Source organism: Salmo salar, chromosome ssa27 (assembly GCF_905237065.1).
Source record: "Salmo salar chromosome ssa27, Ssal_v3.1, whole genome shotgun sequence".
Taxonomy (NCBI): Eukaryota; Metazoa; Chordata; class Actinopteri; order Salmoniformes; family Salmonidae; genus Salmo; species Salmo salar.
In genome coordinates this window covers 4739473-4763846 of record NC_059468.1, presented here as the reverse complement: position 1 = coordinate 4763846, position 24374 = coordinate 4739473, and the positions used below count along the sequence as shown (strand labels likewise).

Here is a 24374-nt window from a genome sequence, read left to right as displayed (position 1 = left end):
AGGGAACTGGGTGCCATTTGGGACGCACAATACAGCCCCAGAAGCCAGACTGTCTGTGGGCCAGATGTGTGTGGAACATGACCCATGCCCAAAACTCCAGCCCACCTCGCTCTCCTTCATAGAGCTAAAGCGAGACCAGATGCTTGTGACTCACTCCCACACATAGCACAGAAATAGCATGTGTGTACGTACTGCAATTGTGCTGAGAACAAAATCAAAACTGGTACGAAAATATGTTTTTAGCACAAGTAGGGTGTTTATTTTCCACGTGGCTCCAAATCTTATTTGGGAGACGATGTGAGTCACAATGGAAATGTATGGTGCATATCCATATTTTCCAGTAAAAGTACAGTGGTTTTCCAAGTCTTTTTATGTAAACCAAGCTTCTGTTTGAGGAATGTCTGATGATTCATACTATGAATGCAGCACCACAGGCCTGTGTTTTCCTCTTCTTACCATAGACACTTGGACTACAACAACAGGCAACCAAAAATATGTTTTTGTGACTGCCACTATATAAATATGACAGTGGCCTGCATGGGAACCATTGTACAGGCTCTCTAGGACATCTCAGGCCATCCGAGGTCCTTTCACTTATCTACAGTTATCGTTAAGTAGTCCCCTAATAGTCTGCACTTAAACTGCTCAAGCAGTGATAATTGTAGTAACGGATGGATGCAGTAATTTGGCCATTGGCATCGCTATACAGTATCATTATGGTACCGTCTACATCAAAAGTAGATTCAGAGATGGACGGTTGGACAGAACATCAAATATTTGACCAAATTTGCTTCTAATCAACCTAACGGTCAACATTTGTTTTTTCCTATCTTGCAGTTTTCAAAGTCGCTATCATGTGAACAGCTGTGGGCTTTGAGTGAACCAAGATGAGTCAAGAAACATGCTGTAATTGCAGCAATGAAATAAAAAAAACTCTGCTGCTCATATGATCAATTGATGCATTTTCAAAAGCTTTTGGTCAACAGTTTGCCAAGAGGCAGAGCGCATGCATTAGCAAGAATCTTTGCACCGCGTGCCCTCCAGTCAGTCAGAGTAGCAAGTCATAACAGAAACATTAATCTGCGGCCACTGACAGAAAACAAGGCCCCCTGGCTACGTCCCAAACGGCACCCTATTACCTATATAGTGCTCTACTTTTGACCAGGGCATTCGGAAAGTATTCAGACACCCTGACTTTTTCCACATTTTGTTATGTTACAGTCTTATTCTAAAATGGATTAAATTATTTTTTTCTCATCAATCTACACACAACACCCCATAATGACGACGTTAAAACAGCTTTTTAGACATTTTTGCAAATGTACTAAAAATAACAAACAGAAGTACCTTATTTACATAAGTATTCAGACCCTTTGCTATGAGACTCGAAATTGAGCTCAGGTGCATCCTGTTTCCATTGATCAACCTTGAGATGTTTCTACAACTTGGAGTCCACCTGTGGTAAATTCAATTGATTGGACATGATTTGTAAAGGCACACACCTTTCCATATAAGATCCCACAGTTGACAGTGCATGTCAGAGCAAAAACCAAGCCATGAGGTCAAAGGAATTGTCCGTAGAGCTCCGAGACAGGATTGTGTCGGGGCACAGATCTGGGGAATGGTACCAAAAATGTCTGCCGCATTGAAGGTCCCCAAGAACACAGTGGCCTCCGTCATTCTTAAATGGAAGAAGTTTAAAACACCAAGACTCATCGTTGACCTGGGGGAGAAGGTCCTTGGTCAGGGAGGTGACCAAGGACCCGGTGGTCACTCTGATGGAGCTCCAGAGTTCCTCTGTGGAGATGGGAGAACCTACCAGAAGGACAACCATCTCTGCAGCACTCCACCAATCAGGCCTTTATGGTAGATTGGCCAGATGGAAGCCACTCCTCAGTAAAAGGCACATGACAGCTCACTTGAAGTTTGCTAAAAGGCACCTAAAGGACTCAGACCATGAGAAACAAAATTCTCTGGTCTGATGAAACCAAGATTGAACTCTTTGGCCTGAATGCCAAGCATCACGTCTGGAGGAAACCTGGTACCATCCCTATGGTGAAGCATGGTGGTGGCAGCATCATGCTGTGGGGATGTTTTTCAGCGGCAGGGTCTGGGAGACTTGTCAGGATCAAGGGAATGATGAACAGAGCAAAGTACAGAGAGGTCCTTGATGAAAACCTGTTCCAGAGCGCTCAGGAATTCAGACTGCGGCAAAGGTTCACCTTCCAACAGGACAATGACCATAAGCACAAAGCCAAGACAGCGCAGGAGTAGCTTCGGGACAAGTCTCTGAATGTCCTTGAGTGGCCAAGCCAGAGCCCGGACTTGAACCTTTAATGAAACATTTAATGAAATGTAAATTACTAAAATGTAAAATGTAATACCCAAGAACACTCAAGGCTGTAAGCGCTGCCAAAGGTCTTTCAACAAAGGGTCTGAATACTTATGTACAGTACCAGTCAGTACCAGGACCAGTTTCTTTATTTTTTAAAATGTCTACATTGTAGAATAATAGTGAAGACATCAAAACTATGAAATAACACATATGGAAACCTGTAGTAACCAAAAAAGTGTTAAACCTAAAAAACATTTTATATTTGAGATTCTTTAAACTAGCCACCCTTTGCCTTGATGACAGCTTTGCACACTCTTGGCATTCTCTCAACCAGCTTCATGAGGTAGTCACCTGGATTGCATTTCAATTAACAGGTGTGCCTTGTTAAAAGTAAATGTGTGGAATTGATTTCCTTCTTAATGCGTTTGAGCCAATCGGTTGGATTGTGACAAGGTAGGGGTGGTATACAGAAGATAGCCCTATTTGGTAAAAGACCAAGTCCATATTATGGCAAGAACAGCTCACATAAGCAAAGAGAAATGACAGTCCATCATTACTTTAAGACATGAAGGTCAGTCAATCTGACAATTTCAAGAACTTTGATGGTTTTTGCGACTGCACTTGAAGAAACTATCAAGCGCTATGATGAAACTGTCTCTCATGAGGAACGCCACAGGAAAGGAAGACCCAGAGTTACCTCTGCTGCAGAGGATAAGTTCATTAGAGTTGCCAGCCTCAGAAATTGCAGCCCAAATAAATGCTTCACAGAGTTGAAGTAACAGACAAATCTCAACGTTAACTATTCAGAGGAGACTGCGTGAATCAGGCCTTCATGGTCGAAGTACTGCAAAGAAATCACTACTAAAGGACACCAATAACAAGAAGAGACTTGCTTGGGCCAAGAAACACGAGCAGGTGGAAATCTGTCCTTTGGTCTGATGAGTCCAACTTTGATATTTTTGTACCATCTGCCGTGTCTTTGTGAGACACAGAGTAGGTGAACGGATGATCTCCGCATGTGTGGTTCCCTCTGTGAAGCATGGAGGAGCAGCTGTGATGGTGTGGGGGTGCTTTGCTGGTGACACTGTCTGTGATTTATTTAGAATTCAAGGCACACTTAACCAGCATGGCTAACACAGCATTCTGCAGCGATATGCCATCCCATCTTGTTTGTGCTTAGTGGGACTATGATTTGTTTTTCAACAGGACAATGACCAAAAACACACCTCCAGGCTGTGTAAGGTTTTTTGACCAAGGATAGTGATGGGGTGCTGCATCAGATGACCTGGCCTCTACAATCATCTGACCTAAACCAAATTAAGATGGTTTGGGATGATTTGGACCGCAGAGTGAAGGAAAAGGAAACAACAAGTGCTGAGCTTATGTGGGAACTCCTTCAAGACTATTCGAAAAAAGCATTCCAGATGACTACCTCATGAAGCTGGTTGAGAGAATGCCAAGAGTGTGGAAAGCTGTCATCAAGGCAAAGGGTGGCTACTTTGAAAAATCTAAAATATATTTAGATTTGTTTTACACTTTTTTTGCTTACTACAGTCGTGGCCAAAAGTTTTGAGAATGACACAAATATTAATTTGCTGCTTCAGTGTCTTTAGATATTTTTGTCAGATGTTACTATGGAATACTGAAGTATAATTACAAGCATTTCATAAGTGTCAAAGGCTTTTATTGACAATTACATGAAGTTGATGCAAAGAGTCAATATTTGCAGTGTTGACCCTTCTTTTTCAAGACCTCTGCAATCCGCTCTGGCATGCTGTCAATTAACTTCCGGGCCACATCCTGACTGATGGCAGCCCATTCTTGCATAAACAATGCTTGGAGTTTGTCAGAATTTGTGGGTTTTTGTTTGTCCACCCACCTCTTGAGGATTGACCATAAGTACTCAATGGGATTAAGGTCTGGGGAGTTTCCTGGCCATGGACCCAAAATATCGATGTTTTGTTCCCCGAGCCACTTAGTTATCACTTTTAGTTATCACTTTTAGTTATCACTTTTGCTCCATCATGCTGGAAAAGGCATTGTTCGTCACCAAACTGTTCCTGGATGGTAGGGAGAAGTTGCTCTTGGAGGATGTGTTGGTACCATTCTTTATTCATGGCTTCTTTGCTGCCCTTCTTGACACCAGGCCATCCTCCAAAAGTCTTCGCCTCACTGTGCGTGCAGATGCACTCACACCTGCCTGCTGCCATTCCTGAGCAAGCTCTGTACTGGTGGTGCCCCGATCCCACAGCTGAATCAACTTTAGGAGACGGTCCTGGCGCTTGCTGGACTTTCTTGGGCGCCCTGAAGCCTTCTTCACAACATTTGAACCGCTCTCCTTGAAGTTCTTGATGATCCGATAAATGGTTGATTTAGGTGTAATCTTACTGGCAGCAATATCCTTGCACGTGAAGCCCTTTTTGTGCAAAGCAATGATGACGGCATGTGTTTCCTTGCATGTAACCATGGTTGACAGAGGAAGAACAATGATTCCAAGCACCACCCTCATTTTGAAGCTTCCAGTCTGTTATTCGAACTCCATCAGCATGACAGAGTGATCTCCAGCCTTGTTCTCGTCAACACTCACACCTGTGTTAAAGAGAATCACTGACATGATGTCAGCTTGCAATTCATCTGATCACTCTTCATAGCATTCTGGAGTATATGCAAATTGCCATCATACAAACTGAGGCAGCAGACTTTGTGAAAATTAATATTTGTGTCATTCTAAAAACTTTTGGCCACGACTGTACATGATTCCATATGTGTTATTTCATAGTTTTGATTTCTTCACTATTATTCTACAATGTTGAAAATAGTAAAAAATAAAGAAAAACTCTTGAATGAATATGTGTGTCCAAACTTTTGACTGGTACTGTAAATGTGATATTTCAGTTTCTTTATTTTATAAATTAGCAACAAAAAAAAATCACAAACCTGTTTTTGCTTTGTTATTATGGGGTATTGTGTGTAGGTTGATGAGGGGAAAAAGACTATTTAATCAATTTTAGAATAGGGCTCTAACATAACAAAATGTGGAAAAAGTCAAGGGTCTGAATACTTTCTGAATGCACTGTATAGGGAATAGGGTGCCAGTTGGGATGCACACACTATCTTTACCATGTAATGAGTAAACCTTCTCTAATATTTTAGCAGCATATCCTATTCCAGTTGAGAATGTAATGTATCTATCCAGATCAGAGCCACAGAGCACAATCACTTAGTTACAAGTGATTTCCTCAATGAGACTGTAAACTGGTATGTTGTCCTGTGTATCACATATGTATGTGCACTGCATGTTATAACTCCCTTGTAGTTGCTTTCCTACAAAATTGATGAATGAATTATGGACCCCTATAAAATACATGGATGAGATGACCACATTGAATTTCAATGAGCTGAATCTAGTTGTGCATGTTTTTTGGGAACACCCCATTACAGCTTTGGTTATTGTCAAGTTCAGAGTAGATGTGGGATGAGCTCAAGTGAGGTGTTATATGTCCTCATCTTACCTTCATCAAGTGCTTGTTGACCCATTTTGTGAAGGTCTTTTTCTGTACCCGGTCCCGTTCATCTATGGGACAGAGAAAAAGTGATGGTCAATATCAACAGCATACAGAGACTCAACTTCAAATAAGAGACCAAGAGTTATATAGATACAGAATTCTGTCGTCTTTGAGGTAATGTCTATGGGGATCACAAAAAGTGTGGATAGTTCATACAGTTAAGTGGGGTGGTATGCTCACATCCATAACACATTTGTCCCAAGTGCTGGATCAGAGAGGACAATAATGTAGAACAAAACAATTGTAACATAAGATGGGTAAGGGGGAGTACTTTACAGTGTTACCATTTGTTGCTCAACTGGGAAGAGCATCCTCCTGTGTAATACCGTTCTCAGGTCTGTCACCGTGTGATTACTAACTCCAGGGGACTGTCAACGCATGTCTGATTATGGGCAAGAGTGAAAACTGTCCTGCTATCACAATCCACATCTACCAGCAGCAGACATGAGTAGTATAATGTTTTCCACACAGCCTAACAAGGCACTTGATCCAAGCCTGGCAAGTCCAATGCCAAAGCAACCCAACTCTCACTTCCCTATTCAGTCTCATTCTGCACAGTAGTTTAACACAGCATTAAGATCATACAGTATAATACAGTATCTATGGTTGAAATATAGAGACGGCTTGAGAAAGTAAACATTGAGTACAACTCAACTGTATCAAAACACAGCCTAGCATGGGAATTTAAGCTATTATTCCTTCATAAGCCATCTGTGACTTGAGAAACAGAGTTTGATTTCATCCTCAGGATAAGCTCTACGATCAAAGCAGATCTTGTGTGACAATGAGAAAGAACAGAACAATGTCAGGGACTGGTGAGTCATGGGGCAGGGCAACAGAGGAGAGGATGTGCCCCACCAATGCCAAATCCCTTTACTGGTACTGCCTGTGAATCACACATGTATGGTGTCTTGGAAAAACTGCACCAACACAAAAGTGGCATCGTGAGGCACCACACACAACCTTTCCTGTCGTGCCAATGCCGCATCCTCATGGTAGGCAGCCAAGTCAAATCCCCCTCAGATATGTTTTTAACAGTAAGGCTACATCCAAATGGCACTCTATTCCCTATATAGTGCACTACCTTTGACCAGGACCCATAGGAATCTGGTCAACGGTAGTGCACTATACAGGGAATAGGGTGTCATTTGCGACACAGACTAAGAGTCCCACTGCTGTGACACTGACTATGATCTACAGAAGCAAAGGTCAAGGTGTAACTGAAAAAAACACAACGTTCCAAGCCCAAAGACGTTCCAGTTCAAAAAATAATAATGGGAACTTAAATCCATTTATCCTGATTGTGTGTTCTTGGTTGTAAAGCTCATATACAGTCTGAAACACTTTACTCCGAGCCATGGCTATAGCCTTTCATAGTCTGAGATACTGAAACAAGGGTTAAAGTTAAGGGTCAGCCTTGCATAGTCTGAGAAACTGAAACAAGGGTTAAAGTTAAGGGTTAGCCTTTCATAGTCTGAGAAACTGAGACTGAGGTTAGATTAATTGGGAAGGTATCCGATCTCCTACAAAACCTTCATAGTCTACTCCTACTGCCATAGTAATATGTAGTGCTCTCAAAAACAGCCAGACTATTTTTATTGGTCTATTCTCTCAGCAAACATGTATTTAGCAGTGGTGGAAAAAGTATACAATTGTCATACTTGAGTAAAAGTAAAGATACCTTAATAGAAAATGACTCAAGTAAAAGTGAAAGTCACCCAGTAAAACACTACTTGAATAAAAGTCTACAAGTATTTGGTTTTAAATATACTTAAGTATCAATAGTAAATGTAATTGCTAAAATATACTTAAGTGTCAAAAGTAAAAGTATAAATAATTTCTAATTGCTTATATTAAGCAAACCAGACGGCATAATTTTATATAAATGTTTTATTTACAGATAGCCAGGTAGCCAGATAGCCATTCCATCACATAATTTACAAATGAAGCGTGTGTGTTTAATTAATCTGCCAGATCCGAGGCAGTATGGATGACCAGATATGTTCTCTTGATAAGTGCGTGAATTGGACCATTTTCCTGTCCCGCTAAGCATTGAAAATGTAACATGTACTTTTGGGTGTCAGTGAAAATGTATGGAGTAAAACGTACATCATTTTCTTTGGGAATGTAGTGAAGTAAAAGTAAAAGTAGTCAAAAATATAAATAGTAAAGTAAAGTACAGATACCATAAAAAATATATATATATATTTACTTAAGTACTTCACACCACTGGTATTTAGTCATGGTCCACAACCTTATGTTTTAATCGGCTTGTCCTAAAGTAATCTGCTAAAGTAAACTTGAGTGACACTTTAATAAACCAATAAGGCTGGACAAAACCAGTGACACATAAAGGGGTGTGGCCCTTTGAGAGCCATAACATGGCAGTGCTGTGACAGTAATGGACAATGCCTCTGTTTGTATATTTTACTTACATGAAACAAACTAACTTGGACTAGTTGTTTATAATTACATAGACATAAACTGTCATATCTGCCGACAGTTGGGTAATCCCAGGTAATCCTATGCAATACAAGCTAACAAGCGAAAGCTAAATATTTCAACACAGATACATGAGTCACATAATTTTTTAGGAAATCATAACTCGGGAAAAAACATCAGTTACTCAATCAAATAAAAGCTCAATAAAGTGAAGCATTTCTATCAGATGAAACCAAGCAAAGATCTGTCTTTCTTTTTGATAAAAATGAAATCTCAAACTAGACTAGTAAAAACTATTAGACACCATGATAATTCTACCTTTCCTTCCATCGGTGGCCTTGAGCATCCCCTGGTAGTAGTATCCCTCAGTGAAGACCCTGTCACTTCCCACACTGTCACTGGAGTAGGTTCTGTACACCGGCTGCATTGACATCCCACTGTCAGGTAGGTGCAGTTAACTCCGAGAATTAACAGTAACAAATACAGTTTGTAAGGTTACTCTGTCTAGTCTCTGAGACTTCTGCTTCTCCTTACTGCTCAAAACGCTGCTTCATAAAGAGCTCAGAGAGAGCATGTAGTCAAGTGGGTGTGTTCTTGTTCAAGACTGTCCCTGTACACGCCTTCTCTCCCCTTTATCCCTCTCTCTTTCCCTTCTCTGTTCTCACTCTCTTGAGCATTTTTTTCCTCGTTCCTTTGCAAAATGCATGCCTGCAGGCTACAATATCAGGGCCCGTCATTCACTGCTCTGTGTTGTGTGTACTGAAAGGGAACATCCCATATCCTTCCAAAAATACAGAACCACAGGTTTCACCCTGGAAGAAATGTTTTTGTTAAAAGCGCCATAGAAATAATTGTGAAGGTTTTGTATCCAAACACATTTTTCATGAAAATACTGATGCGGTTCACCTGCAAGACAGTGTATTCTGCTTAATCCTATTCCAACAACTTGACAAACTTTCACAGGACAGCCAAAAGGGCATTTGATTTTCTACGTTTGCAAACAGGAGCAGAAAAACACCAAACAGTCAACGGGAGAAAAACAATCCTAGATGAGTGGACATCCCCTACTCTTACTCATGAAGGAAAGGTTTAGGAATGAATGCTATTCATTGACTACAGCTCAGCGTTCAACACAACAATACCCTGAAAGCTCATCACTAAGCTACGATCCTGGGACTAAACACCTCCCTCTGCAACTGGATCCTGGACTTCCTGACGGGCTGCCCCCAGGTGGTGAGGGTAGGTAGCAACACATCTGTCACGCTGATCCTCAACACTGGAGTCCCCCAGGGGTGCGTGCTAAGTCCCCTCCTGTACTCCCTGTTCACCCACGACTGCGTGGGGAGGAGGTCAGAGACCTGGCCGGGTGGTGCCAGAATAAGAACCTATCCCTCAACATAACCAAGACTAAGGAGATGATTGTGGACTACAGGAAAAGGAGGACCGAGTACGCCCCCATTCTCATCGACGGGGCTGTAATGGAGCAGGTTGAGAGCTTCAAGTTCCTTGGTGTCCACATCACCAACTAACTAGAATGGTCCAAACACACCAAGACAGTCAAGAAGAGGGCACGACAATGCCTATTCCCCCTCAGGAAACTAAAAGATTTGGCATGGGTCCTAAGATCCTCAAAAGGTTCTACAGCTGCAACATCGAGAGCATCCTGACTGGTTGCATCACTGCCTGGTTTGGCAATTGCTCGGCCTCTGACCGCAAGGTACTACAGAGGGTAGTGCGTACGGCCCAGTACATCACTGGGGCTAAGCTGCCTGCCATCCAGGACCTCTACACCAGGCGCTGTCAGAGGAAGGCCCTAAAAATGGTCAAAGACCCCAGCCACCCCAGTCATAGACTGTTCTGTCTACTACCACATGGCAAGCGGTACCGGAGTGCCAAGTCTAGGACAAAAAGGCTTCTCAACAGTTTTTACACCCAAGCCATAAGACTCCTGAACAGGTAATGGCTACCCGGACTATTTGCATTGTGTGCCCCTCCAACCCCTCTTTTATGCTACTGCTACTCTCTGTTCATCATATATGCATAGTCACTTTAACCATATCTACATGTACATACTACCTCAATCAGCCTGACTAACCGGTGTCTGTATGTAGCCTCGCTGCTTTTATAGCCTCGACACTGTCTTTTTACTGTTGTTTTTATTTCTTTACCTACCTACCTACCGTTCCCCTAATACCTTTTTAGCACTATTGGTTAGAGCTTGTAAGTAAGCATTTCACTGTAAGGTCCATTATACCTGTTGTATTCAGCATTTCACTGTATGGTCTATTATACCAGTTGTATTTGGAGGACGTAACAAATAAATTTTGATTTGATTTAGCCATACAACCATATAGTAACAGTCCACTAGAATATGCTATAGCCACTTAGAAATATTGATATATTTATATAATATATATAATATAGGGCTCCATGTGTTCTGGTAAGTGTGTAAGTGTAAGTAAGTAAGTGGTAAGTGTGGTGAGAGAGAGAGGAAGAGTGTACATGCAACTAAAACTACCACAGCCCACACTGAATGAAAGGCCTGTATTATAGCAGACCAGACCAGGGTATAGTACAAGGCAATGGAAATAAGTCATCAGGCAATACATCAACTGGCACAATCACAAGGGAACCCTTAATTATGAACGGTCTGTTTCCATCAGTACATAATTAGAGGGAAACCTCCATCAAGAAATGTTTTCATCAAGGAGTCAGTACACAGTGGATGGTTGACTCGGAGCGGACTCCAAGTCTATGTCCCAAATACCACCCTATTCCTTATATAAGGAAGCCAGTGTCTGAATTTAATGGAGGACATCAAAACAATACTGATTTGGTGCTGTGAGTGTGCCTCAATAGATAAAAATATGTCCATAACTAACAAAAAAAGATATATCTGGTGAAAGTTGAAACTGGACATGCACTTCACAAAGAAGACAGTTATGATGATTTGGAGGGGTCAAGGCCATAGCACAAGTCCAGGCAGACATGCTAGCGGGCGGCAGAAAGCCCCCTTCTCAGGTCTCCACAGTGTTGCAGAGCACCCAAATACTTCTTACACCTTCAACCCTCTAGACATATTTCTCTTTCAAAAGGGACATTCATGATCATGAAGAAGAGCAGAGAGAATACTTTGGATGCCTGCTTAAGACACTGGCTTGTTTGGGCTTGAGTAGTGGGAAGTGCTGACACTGCTCTTCTGTCAAGCCCTGTATCTCCGCAGGGCAGGTAAACATAGAAAGCATGAAAAGCGCATATACAGTTGAAGTCGGAAGTTTACATACACTTAGGTTGGAGTCATTAACCTGTCTGGGCTAGGGGGCAGTATTTTCACAGCCGGATGAAAAACGTACCCAATTTAAACAGGTTACTACTCTGGCCTAGAAACCAGAATATGCATATTATTAGTAGATTTGGATGGAAAACACTCTGAAATTTCTAAAACTGTTTGAATGGTGTCTGTGAGTATAACAGAACTCATATGGCAGGCAAAAACCTGAGAAAAAGTCCACCAGGTAGTGGAGGATCTGAGAATTGTAGTTCTTCTTTCTAGTCCCTTTCGAAACTACAGTATCTGTGGGGTTACGTTGCACTTCCTAAGGCTTCCATTGGCTGTCAAAAGCCTTCAGAAAGTTGTTTCAGCCTTCTCCTGTTACTGGGCAGATAATAGGAGCTCAGTTACTAAGTGGACTGCCTGTGGACAAAGGGATTGGATATGCGCGGTCACGCGAGCGTGCCGTTCCTTCTTTTTCTCCTTGAAAGAATACGCTATTGTCCGGTTGGAATATTATCGCCATTTTACGTAAAAAAATACCATAAAGATTGATTTTAAACAGCGTTTGACATGCTTCTAAGTACGGTAATGGAACATTTTGACTTTTCGTCTCGCGCGTTATGCCTTTGGATAAGTGATCTGTATGCACGAACAAAACGGAGGTATTTGTACATAAATATGGATTATTTCAAACAAAAACAACATTTCTTGTGGAAGTAGCAGTCCTGGGAGTGCATTCTGACGAAGATCAGCAAAGGTAAGAGAATAATTCTAATACTAATTCTGAGTTTAGGTTGCCCCGAACTTGGCGGTGTCTGAATAGCTCACCGTGATGGCTGAGCTATGTACTCAGAATATTGAAAAATGTGCTTTCTCCTTAAAGCTATTTTAAAATCTGACACAGCGGTTGCATCCAGGGGTAGTCTATCTATAATTCTTTAAATAATTGTTATATATTTTGTCAACGTTTATGATGAGTATTTTTGTAAATTGATGTGCACATTCACCGGACGTTTAGGGGGGAATACATTTTCTGAACATCACGCGCCAATGTAAAATGCTGTTTTTGGATATAAATATGAACTTTATCGAACAAAACATACATGTATTGTGTAACAATGTCCTAGGAGTGTCATCTGATTAAGATCGTCAAAGGTTAGTGCTTCATTTAGCTGTGTTTTGGGTTTTATTGACACATGTCCTTGCTTGGAAAATGGCTGTGTGATTATTTTTGTCTATGTACTCTCCTAACATAATCTAATGTTTTGCTTTTGCTGTAAAGCCTTTTTGAAATCGGACAATGTGGTTACATCAAGGAGAAGTGTATCTTTAAAAAGGTGTAAAATAGTTGTATGTTTGAGAAAGTTGAATTATGACATTCTGTTGTTTTGAATTTGCCGCCCTGATATTTCACTGGCTGTGTCCCACAGGTGGCGCTAGCGTCCCACGTAGCCCATAGAAGTTAAAACTCGTTTTTCAACCACTCCACAAGTTTCTTGGTGGCAAGTCGGTTAGGACATCTACTTTGTGCACGACACAAGTAATTTTTCCAACAATTGTTTACAGATAGATTATTTCACTGAATCACAATTCCAGTGGGTCAGAAGTTTACATACACTAAGTTGACTGCACCTTTAAACAGCTTGGAAAATTCCAGAAAATGATGTCATGGCTTTAGAATCTTCTGATGGGCTAATTGACATACTTTGAGTCAATTGGAGGTGTACCTGTGGATGTATTTCAAGGCCTACCTTCAAACTCAGTACATCTTTGCTTGACATCATGCAAAAATCAAAAGAAATCAGTCAAGACTTCAGAAAAAGAAATTGTAGACCTCCACAAGTCTGGTTCATCCTTGGGAGAAATTTCCAAACGCCTGAAGGTACCACACTCATCTGTACAAACAATAGTACGCAAGAATAAGCACCATGGGACCAAGCATCCGTTATACCGTTCAGGAAGGAGACGCGTTCTGTCTCCTAGAGATGAACGTACTTTGGTGTGAAAAGTGCAAATCAATCCCAGAACAACAGCAAAGGACCTTGTGAAGATGCTGGAGGAAACAGGTACAAATGTATCTATATCCACAGTAAAACGAGTCCTACATCGACATAACCTGAAAGGCCACTCTGCAAGGAAGAAGCCACTGCTCCAAAACTGCTATAAAAAAGCCAGATTACAGTTTGCAACTGCACATGGGACAAAGATCGTACTTTTTGGAGAAATATCCTATGGTCTGATGAAACAGAAATAGAACTGTTTGGCCATCATGACCATCGTTATATTTGGAGGAAAAAGGGGGAGCCTTGCAAGCCGAAGAACACCATCCCAACTGTGAAGCACGGGGGCGGCAGCATCATGTTGTGGGGTGCTTTGCTGCAGGAGGGACTGGTGCAGTTCACAAAATAGATGGCAACATGAGGATGGAAAATTATGTGGATATATTGAAGCAACATTTCAAGACATCAGTCAGGAACTTAAAGCTTGGTCGCAAATGGGTCTTCCAAATGGACAAAGTCAAGGTTTTGGAGTGGCCATCACAAAGCCCTGACCTCAATCCTATAGAAAATGTGTGGGTAGAACTGAAAAAGCGTGTGCGAGCAAGGAGGCCTAGAAACCTGACTCAGTCACACCAGCTCTGTCAGGAGGAATGGGCCAAAATTCACCCAACTTATTGTGGGAAGCTTGTGGAAGGCTACCCAAAACTTCTGACTTCTACTGTATGCACCTTAGCCAAATACATTTAAACTCCGTTTTTCACAATTCCTGACATTTAATCCTAGTACAAATTCCCTGTTTTAGGTCAGTTAGGATCACCTGTATTTATATATATGAGAATTCAAAAAGGAAATGTAACAATTGAATAGACACACACCCCCCCCCCTCCCTGCATGCAGATACAATGCCAAGACATGAGAGATGTGATAGCAGTTTTATTATGACTGCTTTGGCGGGAGGAGATGCCTGACACTCTATAGTACATTCCTGCTCAGGGTGTAGGTGTGCGGTACCCACCCTCCCTACAGATGAGGAGCCTCCTTCCCATGATAAACACACCAATGGCGCCATCTCAACTCCACCGACCCACCAAATCTCTCTGCATGTGATGGCCATCAATACTGAAGATATGAATTTTAAGAAAACACAAGAGATAATATGGCTCACACACAGCTGGTTCAGCTGGTTTATGATGTAGGAATGCTATGAATCTTGGGGAGCAAGGCCAAGGTATTGAAGCCCAGGGCATCGGGGGGCAGAAAATACTAGCTAGTAAAATTCACTACTGTCATTGTTATTGCTGCAGCACAGTCTCTTGGCTCCGCAATATTTGAGTTGGAATTGAATCTTAAAGCATATGTGCCCCTGGTTTTTCATGAGAAAAAAAAACTTCAGTACCCAAACTATATTCTCATCTCATATATAAAACATGTGTTATTGTATCCAAAACTACCACACACTCCTGTGACTCAAAAAAGCCACGTGACATTGATCGGCCCACACAAATATTTTTTTTAAAACATGGTTGTATGCTGTATACAAAAATCTGATGTGTTGCATATTTGATTTATTAATGTTTAATTTTAAACGTGTAAAAACTGCACACTTCCTAAATGCATCCTATTCCAAAAATACTGCAAGGAACAGATCTCAAATACCGGTATATTCGTTTGGAAGAGGTCTATTTAAAACGGTCATTTTTAATGAGTGTAATTGATTAACTGTTTTATGAGGTCGTTCTATTGGAAAATGTTGTTGCCAGTTTTCACCAAGTAGGATAGAAAACAGCACTTGAAACAGACTATTCATTTTAGGGATACTATGGTTGGTGCATGTACCTTTGTGTCTCTTAATGTGTTTAAAAAATATATATATATATATATATATATATATATATATAAAATGTGGTGGTTATTGTTGCATGTCCTGTCATTGATGATGCATGCTGTGTTAAAACAATTTCCCAAATTGGGATTAATAAAGTAATACTCTACACTCTCTACTGAGGCCAAATTGTATCCCAGGCATAAGTGAGTGGAATTAGCTGTCTCCCTCTTCTGTTGAAAACAAGGCACTACAGAAACATGCCCTGTTGATCAGAAATGTTTATTGACACCCTGAATATATATATATATTTTTTAAATCATCAAGTTAATCAGGGTTAATTCAACTTGAACTAAGTTCCCCCTTTTAACTTTATTTCAATAATTTTTATTGAGTCTTCCAAAGACAGTTTATCCTTACACCATAAAGAAACCTGTAACCTTTTCCTCTGCATGTCTAGTCTACCACCTAATCGGCATTTTGACTACTAACATCCTAGGTCAACATTTAGTAGAGTTCTGGCAAATGTTATTCGACAGTCGTGCAAGACTGTGGAAAAATGAAACGTGAGAGCTGTTTCCAGGACAACAGACCAAAACACGCAGGAGCCGGGAGCCCATTAACTCGAATTTATAGATGTGTGATTTTGTCCAAAAACCTCTGGAGCACCAGAAAGCCTGAGTCTGATAGCGCCTGAGTCAGTGGGGAAAGGGGGGGGGGTTTACATAAGAGAAGGTTACTTAAGGCAAAAACAAAAGTAGGGTGAATGGGTGGGCATATAGCGCGAATGTCTAGCAACCTAAAGGCTGCGTGTTCGAAACTCATTCCGGACATATTTAGCAACTACTTACTACTTTGCAACTACTTAGCATGTTAGCTAACCCTTCCCCTAACCCTTTAACCTAACTCCTAACCTTAACCCCTAGCTTAGCTAATGTTAGCCACCGTCTCATATATTTAGCAAATATTGTACGAATTGCAATTCATAACATATCATACGATTTGTAATTTGTAACATATCATACGAAATGTATGATGGACATCCACAAACTATTACATACCACACGAAATGTAACACACCATACCAATTGGAGTGTCTCAGATTGACATTTACTATGTTACCTCTACCCCAGAGTCCAGGTTGTACTGTTATGCATTGGTCTACTTGCACGGAAATCATATAATCAACATACTATTTCAGACACACTAGTGAAAGTCACATACAATAAACAACACACACTGTAGGTCTTGATAATTAAGAGGTTGACTGGTTTTTCACCAAAATAATAAAGCTCTTTGTTACATAGTAACACCGAAATTATAACAATACACTCTATTTAACTTGTATTTTAATATTACTGTTGAGATTACTTACAAGTTACTTAAGGTTATTCTGAGATGTCTCATTTTACAGTTCTGCTACCCTGAGCCAACAGTCCTTTACAGTCTTGTTTACTAATGATGGCATGGAAACGTTATCTGTCCAAACCAACGCTTCCCTGCCAGATCTCCTCTCCAGTCCAGCAGTGCTGCATTGACGGAGTGTTGGCCACTGCTTACCTGCGCAACACATTCTGCTGTACAAATGGGACCCCACTTCTCCACAGCTCATTTCATTGATGTAATTTGCACGTCCATAAATAATTTTCTGTTCGAATCCGCCATACCGAGAAGACATAGCAGCGGCGGTAGGAGTATCTTTAGCGTTCGCCATACCAAAACGGAGCACCCAGGGCACAAGTTGTGTCGAGCGCGCACTCTGCTTTGTCGAAAGAAGTGCCCCTGGAACTACACGGCGTTCGGAACAAAAGATGTCTTTATTTTCTATCTCTTCAACATACAATGAAAAAACAAGGGGTTGTCGTATTAAGTTACAATGAGTCAAATCTTCACTTTCTCAAGCCCAGCCCACATTATTTTGTTTAGGAAATTACCCAGTGAGCCCAGTCTCCCGTAGCTTCATTCTACACGCGCCCGCCTCTGCCGGACAAAGCGTTCTTAATCGGTGCTATTGAAATGCGATACTAAAGGCCATCCCCAATATAACAATCTATCTGGACTGTTTCACTTTAAACGGTTTCAGCCCGACACGCGATGTCTCTTTTACTAGCTGCTAGAGGGTGTTTCTTTTCAACTTTTACATAATGATCCCTGAAGGAATGGTGTCAATAGCACTAGTCACCAATCATATGATGTTGTCACAGGTGAGATGCATGTTAAACGTCTCACATTTTCATTGGCCATTTCATATATTAGACTGCCTTTTGGCACGATTTCTCTTCCCAACCTTTTCGGTTACTGTATTTTGCTCAGCAGGAGTACCCTTGTGCATTTTACCAGTAGACCTATGGTCCCACAAGTCTTCTCAAGTACCGTCTGTGGATAGGCCAAGTAGCTCCAGGTCCTAGTACCCCTGGTTGGGAACCACTGTGCTAAATTAGTCAAATGTACTACATCTATTTTTTTACATACTACAGTACCAGTCAAAAGTTTGGACACACCTACTCATTCCAGGGTTTTTCTTAATTTTTTACTATTTTCCAGGTTGTAGAATAATAGTGAAGAAGTCACAACTTTGAAATAACACATAAGGATACACGTAATAACCAAAAAAGGGTTAAACAAATCAAAATATATTTGAGATTCTTTCAAAGTAGCCACCCTTTGACGACAGCTTTGCACACTCTTGGCATTCTCTCCACCAGGTTCGTTCAACTGGCAGGGCTGTCTTTCATGTACAATATTACTCTCCACCAGGTTTTCATCTCATGTTGACAAGGGCATTGTTTGACAGTTAATAGAAAGTGTGATGACGTGTTCATTTCCTCCTCGCTGTGTTGTTTAAGGAAAACAGCAATGCATCGTTTATTTTCCAAAGTGTCTTTTAATGATGTTAAAAACAAGACAAACAAAAGGGGTACATTTCCTGTGAGAAGAAGCCATTCCCAAACACCTTCATTCAAAACCATTTTAAATGGATAAAATCCATTAGGAGTCAGTTCATTTTCCAAACTTTATTATGCTTACTTAGTTCCTCAATGCATTCAGTGTAATACTGCTGTAACAGACTGAAACATTGGGTGTACATGCATTGTGAGTTGTTGGTTGGTTTTAGACTCAGCAGCTAAATCAGCAAGGATTAGTTGGTTGCTAGACTGAGCATTGCACAAAATGTTGAATAAATTGGCTCTTTTTCCCTTTTATATTTTCATCATCCATGTCATTAAACTATTTTATAGCATTTTTAACTAATAAATTAACTAACAGAGAATATGAAAAAGAAAAGGATGATAACAAAATGCATATTTAGGGTTCATGTACTTTTTGAGCCATAAAGAATGTTTGGCTGCATTCAATTGTGAAAATATCTGACTGAACCGCTTACACATAGAGAGAAAAGGATGTAAAGGATTTATTAGAACCCGCCCTTTCAGGTCACCTAATGTCCTAATGTATGTATGGAAAATCTGATAGGATCAAGATATAGTGTACTATAAAATAGTATTCAAACTTTCATAGAAAACTACAAACTATGTTTAAGGCGATAAGATTATAAGTTTCACATTTCAAAACATTCCTAATGACTAGTCACATAATGTAGGCATTTATTGTCAATGCTGACTATAAATCTATTAATCAATCTATTTGGCATACTCCCTTTTCATCTTTATAAACTTTAAGTGCTGTTTTGTTGGAAGTTGTGAGTCAAGCGTTTCGCAGAGGTAGTTGATGGCATTTCCCTGAAAAGAGCGAGACAGTTTTGTTCTATGAGGGTTGTGGCAGGCGTGGCCGGATCTTCACCCTATGAAACACAATTAGACAGTGCTCAGAAAGGCGGTGCCACCTGTACATGGAACAGTGCCATCCCATCAGCAAGGACATGCGGCAAATGAGAGAGGTTGAGGACATGCCAAGATGCTGGAGAGGGACAAAGATGTAGGCACATCTTTGCGAACACATGTGCATATGAAACTCTGGAATTGGAGTACTGTGTATTCGGTGGAGTATTTAGTATTGGTTGAATCTTGAATATTGGTGGAGTACATTGTATTTGTGGAATTGTGTGTATTATTCGAGACCCAGTGTCCTCAAACAGCATTAGATATTGCCAGGGTGTGTCATTTATTACATTAGATCAGGGGTGTCGAATTGATTTTACCCCGGGTGCCGCATTCAGTCTTCAACGAGGTCCAGAAGGCCGCACTGGAAATTGGTTATATTTCCTTGCTGTCAAAATGTGCAAAAAAAATTCCTCTATCCATCATTTTTTGAATTTTTGATGCTCCCTGACTGTCTAGTGATTATTAGCAAGCTAGACAGTCAAGAAACTGTTTGAATGTAGGAGTATGAGTATAGGTCCATTATCATTTCTACACAGTTTCAATTTAGTTATAGTCATTTTAAAGTATATTGAGTTAGAGTTTTTACTCAAACCACCCGTAGGCGATATGTTTGACACCCCTGGATTAGATTAAGATTCAATCAAGAACTTATCAAGAACTGATGAAAAGTACAATACCAAAGTAATCAAGGATAAAGGTGCAGTAAAATAATAACAGCTGAGAAAAGAACACAACAGGAAGTGTTTCTCATCACATCTCAAAGACAGTCTACCGGTTTGGCTGCATGAACAGATTGCTTTATTACCCACTATTACTATTAGGAGAAGCCATTGCCAAGATCAACTCAAATCCCACGCCATTGTTCTTCAACGGGGCCAAAGATTGATACATAAATACTGTTTTCTTGGTCTGTGCAAGGTACAGTAAAAGCTGTACAAATATACACATTCACTCAGCAGTGACGCTAAGACCTTGCACTGTGGCTGTGCTAATGGTTCTTTGATTGTTAAAGCACACACACTGGGTGTGTCTAAATTGCACCCTATTCCCTATATGGCTGTGCACTATGTAGGGATAGGGTGCCATTTGGGACACATGCACTGAATAGCACACATGACTATAGACCCACAGAGCCAGTCTGGGGAACTTCCAGTATGTTATGGTGGTATCCAGGATACACACACACACAACACACGCCATGTGCACGGGGTTGAGTAAGGCACTATCACCCAACCTCTGCTGTGTGTGTGAGTTGGCCAGTTCTATTTTTAAACTGTTTGGGGTGTAAACTCCCTTCGCCCGCTGCACACTCACCTCCCCTATAACTGAACTATGTCAAAGGCACCCTTGTCAATAAAAGCACTGCCTTATACAAGTGCTCTCTGCCAGGGCGGCCATGGTTGTCCCTCCCCCGTCATCCAAAATGTGACCAATATACAGTTGAAATCGGAAGTTTTCATACACCTTAGCCAAATACATTTAAACTCAGTTTTTCACAATTCCTGACATTTGATCAGAGTAAAAATTCCCTGTCTTAGGTCAGTTAGGATCACCACTTTATTTTAAGAATGTGAAATGTCAGAATAATAGCAGAGAGAATGATTTACTTCAGTTTTATTTTTTCATCACATTCCCAGTGTGTCAGAAGTTTACATAAACTCAATTAGTATTTGGTAGCATTGTCCTTTAAATTGTTTAACTTGGGTCAAACGTTTTGGGTAGCCTTCCACAAGCTTCCCACAATAAGTTGGGTGAATTTTAGCCCATTCCTCCAGACAGAGCTGGTGTAACTGAGTCAGGTTTGTAGGCCTCCTTGCTCACACATTCTTTTTCAATTCTGCCCACACATTTTCTATAGGATTGAGGTCAGGGCTTTGTGATGGCCACTCCAAAACCTTGACTTTGTTGTCCTTAAGCCATTTTGCCACAACTTTGGAAGTATGCTTGGGGTCATTGTCCATTTGGAAGACCCATTTGCGACCAAGCTTTAACTTCCTGACTGATGTCTTGAGATGTTGCTTCAATATATCCACATAATTTCCCTCCTCATGATGCCATCTATTTTGTGAAGTGCAGCAGTTCCTCCTGCAGCAAAGCACCCCCACAACATGATGCTGCCACCCCCATGCTTCACTGTTGGGATGGTGTTCTTCGCCTTGCAAGCGTCCCCCTTTTTCCTCCAAACATAACGATGGTCATGATGGCTAAGCAGTTATATTTTTTGTTTCATCAGACCATAGGACATTTCTCCAAAAAGTACAATCTTTGTCCCCATGTGCAGTTGCAAACCGTAGTCTGGCTTTTTTATGGCGGTTTTGGAGCAGTGGCTTCTTCCTTGCTGAGAGGCCTTTCAGGTTATGTCGATAAAGGGCTTGTTTTACTGTGGATATAGATGCTTTTGTACCTGTTTCCTCCAGCATCTTCACAAGGTCCTTTGCTGTTGTTCTGGGATTGATTTGCACTTTTCGCACCAAAGTACGTTCATCTCTAGGAGTCAGAACGCGTCTCCTTCCTGAACGGTATGATGGCTGCGTGGTCCCATGGTGTTTATACTTGCATACTATTGTTTGTACAGATGAACATGGTACCTTCAGGCGTTTGGAAATTGCTCCCAAGGATGAACCAGACTTGTGGAGGTCTACAATTTATTTTTCGGAGGTCCTGGCTGATTTCTTTAGATTTTCCCATGATGTCAAGCAAAGAGGCACTGAGTTTGAAGGTAGGCCTTGAAATACATCCACATGTACACCTCCAATTGACTCAAATTATGTCAATTAGCCGATCAGAAGCTTCTAAAGCCATGACATCATTTTCTGGAATTTTCCAAACTGTTTAAAGGCACATCAACTTAGTCTATGTAAAATTCTGACCCATTGGAATTGTGATACAATAAATTATAAGTGAAATAATCTGTCTGTAAACAATTGTTGGAAAAATTACTTGTGTCGTGCACAAAGTAGATGTCCTAACCGACTTGCCAAAACTATAGTTTGTTATTGTCATGTCCTGACCCTTGTAAGAGGTAATTTGCCATAGTAGAGTGGTCAGGGCGTGACAGGTGGTTGTTTTGGGTGGTTTGGGGTTTTCTGTTTATATGTGGGTTTTTTCTAGATTTCTATTTCTATGTTTTGTTTTCTATGTTTTGGCCGGGAATGGTTTCCAATCAGAGGCAGGTGTCTTTTGTTGTCTCTGATTGGAAGCCATACTTAGGCAGCCTGTTTTTCCTTTGGGTTTTGTGGGTAGTTGTTTTCCTTTTTGTCAGAGTATACCTTACGGAACTGTTGTCGGTCGTTTTTTTGTTTTGGTTCAAGTGTCTTCATTAAAAGTTTAAATATGAGCACTATACACGCTGCGCCTTGGTCTACTCATTTCGACGCCTGTGACAGTTATCAAGACATTTGTGGAGTGGTTGATAAACTAGTTTTAATGACTCCAACCTACAGTGGGGGAAAAAAGTATTTGATCCCCTGCTGATTTTGTACGTTTGCCCACTTACAAAGAAATGATCAGTCTATCATTTCAATGGTAGGTTTATTTGAACAGTGAGAGACAGAATAACAACAAAAAAAATCCAGAAAAACGCATGTAATTTTTTTTAAATCAAATTATTTGCATTTTAATGAGGGAAATAAGTATTTGACCCCTCTGCAAAACATGACTTAGTACTTGGTGGCAAAACCCTTGTTGGCAATCACAGAGGTCAGACGTTTCTTGTAGTTGGCCACCAGGTTTGCACACATCTCAGGAGGGATTTTGTCCCACTCCTCTTTGCAGATCTTCTCCAAGTCATTAAGGTTTCGAGGCTGACGTTTGGCAACTCGAACCTTCAGCTCCCTCCACAGATTTTCTATGGGATTAAGGTCTGGAGACTGGCTAGGCCACTCCAGGACCTTAATGTGCTTCTTCTTGAGCCACTCCTTTGTTGCCTTGGCCGTGTGTTTTGGGTCATTGTCATGCTGGAATACCCATCCACGACCCATTTTCAATGCCCTGGCTGAGGAAAGGAGGTTCTCACCCAAGATTTGACGGTACATGGCCCCGTCCATCATCCCTTTGATGCGGTGAAGTTGTCCTGTCCCCTTAGCAGAAAAACACCCCTAAAGTATAATGTTTCCACCTCCATGGTTGACGGTGGAGATGGTGTTCTTGGGGTCATAGGCAGCATTCCTCCTCCTCCAAACACGGCGAGTTGAGTTGATGCCAAAGAGCTCCATTTTGGTCTCATCTGACCACAACACTTTCACCAGATGTCCTCTGAATCATTCAGATGTTCATTGGCAAACTTCAGACGGGCATGTATATGTATTCTTGAGCAGGGGGACCTTGTGGGCGCTGCAGGATTTCAGTCCTTCACGGCATAGTGTGTTACCAATTGTTTTCTTGGTGACTATGGTCCCAGCTGCCTTGAGATCATTGACAAGATCCTCCCGTGTAGTTCTAGGCTGATTCCTCACCGTTCTCATGATTATTGCAACCTCACAAGGTGAGATCTTGCATGGAGCCCCAGGCCGAGGGATATTGACAGTTCTTTTGTGTTTCTTCCATTTGCGAATAATTGCACCAAATGTTATCACCTTCTCACCAAGCTGCTTGGCGATGGTCTTGTAGCCCATTCCAGCCTTGTGTAGGTCTACAATCCTGTCCCTGACATCCTTGGAGAGCTCTTTGGTCTTGGCCATGGTGGAGAGTTTGGAACCTGATTGATTGATTGCTTCTGTGGACAGGTGTCTTTTTTACAGTTAACAAGCTGCGGTTAGAAGCACTCCCTTTAAGAGTGTGCTACTAATCTCAGCTCGTTACCTGTATAAAAGACACCTGGGAGCCAGAAATCTTTCTGATTGAGAGGGGGTCAAATACTTATTTCCCGCATTAAAATGCAAATCAATTTATAACATTTTTGACGTGTTTTTCTGGATATTTTTGTTTTTATTCTGTCTCTCACTGTTCAAATAAACCTACCATTAAAATTATAGACTGATCCTTTCTTTATCAGTGGGCAAACGTACAAAATCAGCAGGGGATCAAATACACTTACAGTGGGGGAAAAACGTATGTAAACTTCCGACTTCAACTGTAAGTATTTATTTTAAATG

General features: G+C 41.1%; 1 protein-coding gene across 25 annotated transcripts in view; it reads right to left on the bottom strand.

Annotated features, from left to right (window-relative positions):
* Positions 1 to 24374, bottom strand: part of pleca (plectin a) — a 214106-nt gene that overhangs the window by 64358 nt on the left and 125374 nt on the right. For 17 of the 25 annotated variants that reach the window (XM_014177003.2, XM_014177006.2, XM_014177008.2 and 14 more), the window contains one exon: positions 5848 to 5909. In XM_014177003.2, coding sequence (XP_014032478.1) covers positions 5848 to 5909 — 62 coding nt within the window. Of the gene's footprint in view, positions 1 to 5847; positions 5910 to 8661; positions 8898 to 16999; positions 17395 to 24374 lie in introns of those variants that run through there. The other 8 variants (XM_014177010.2, XM_045709744.1, XM_014177011.2 and 5 more) reach the window with 2 other exon arrangements.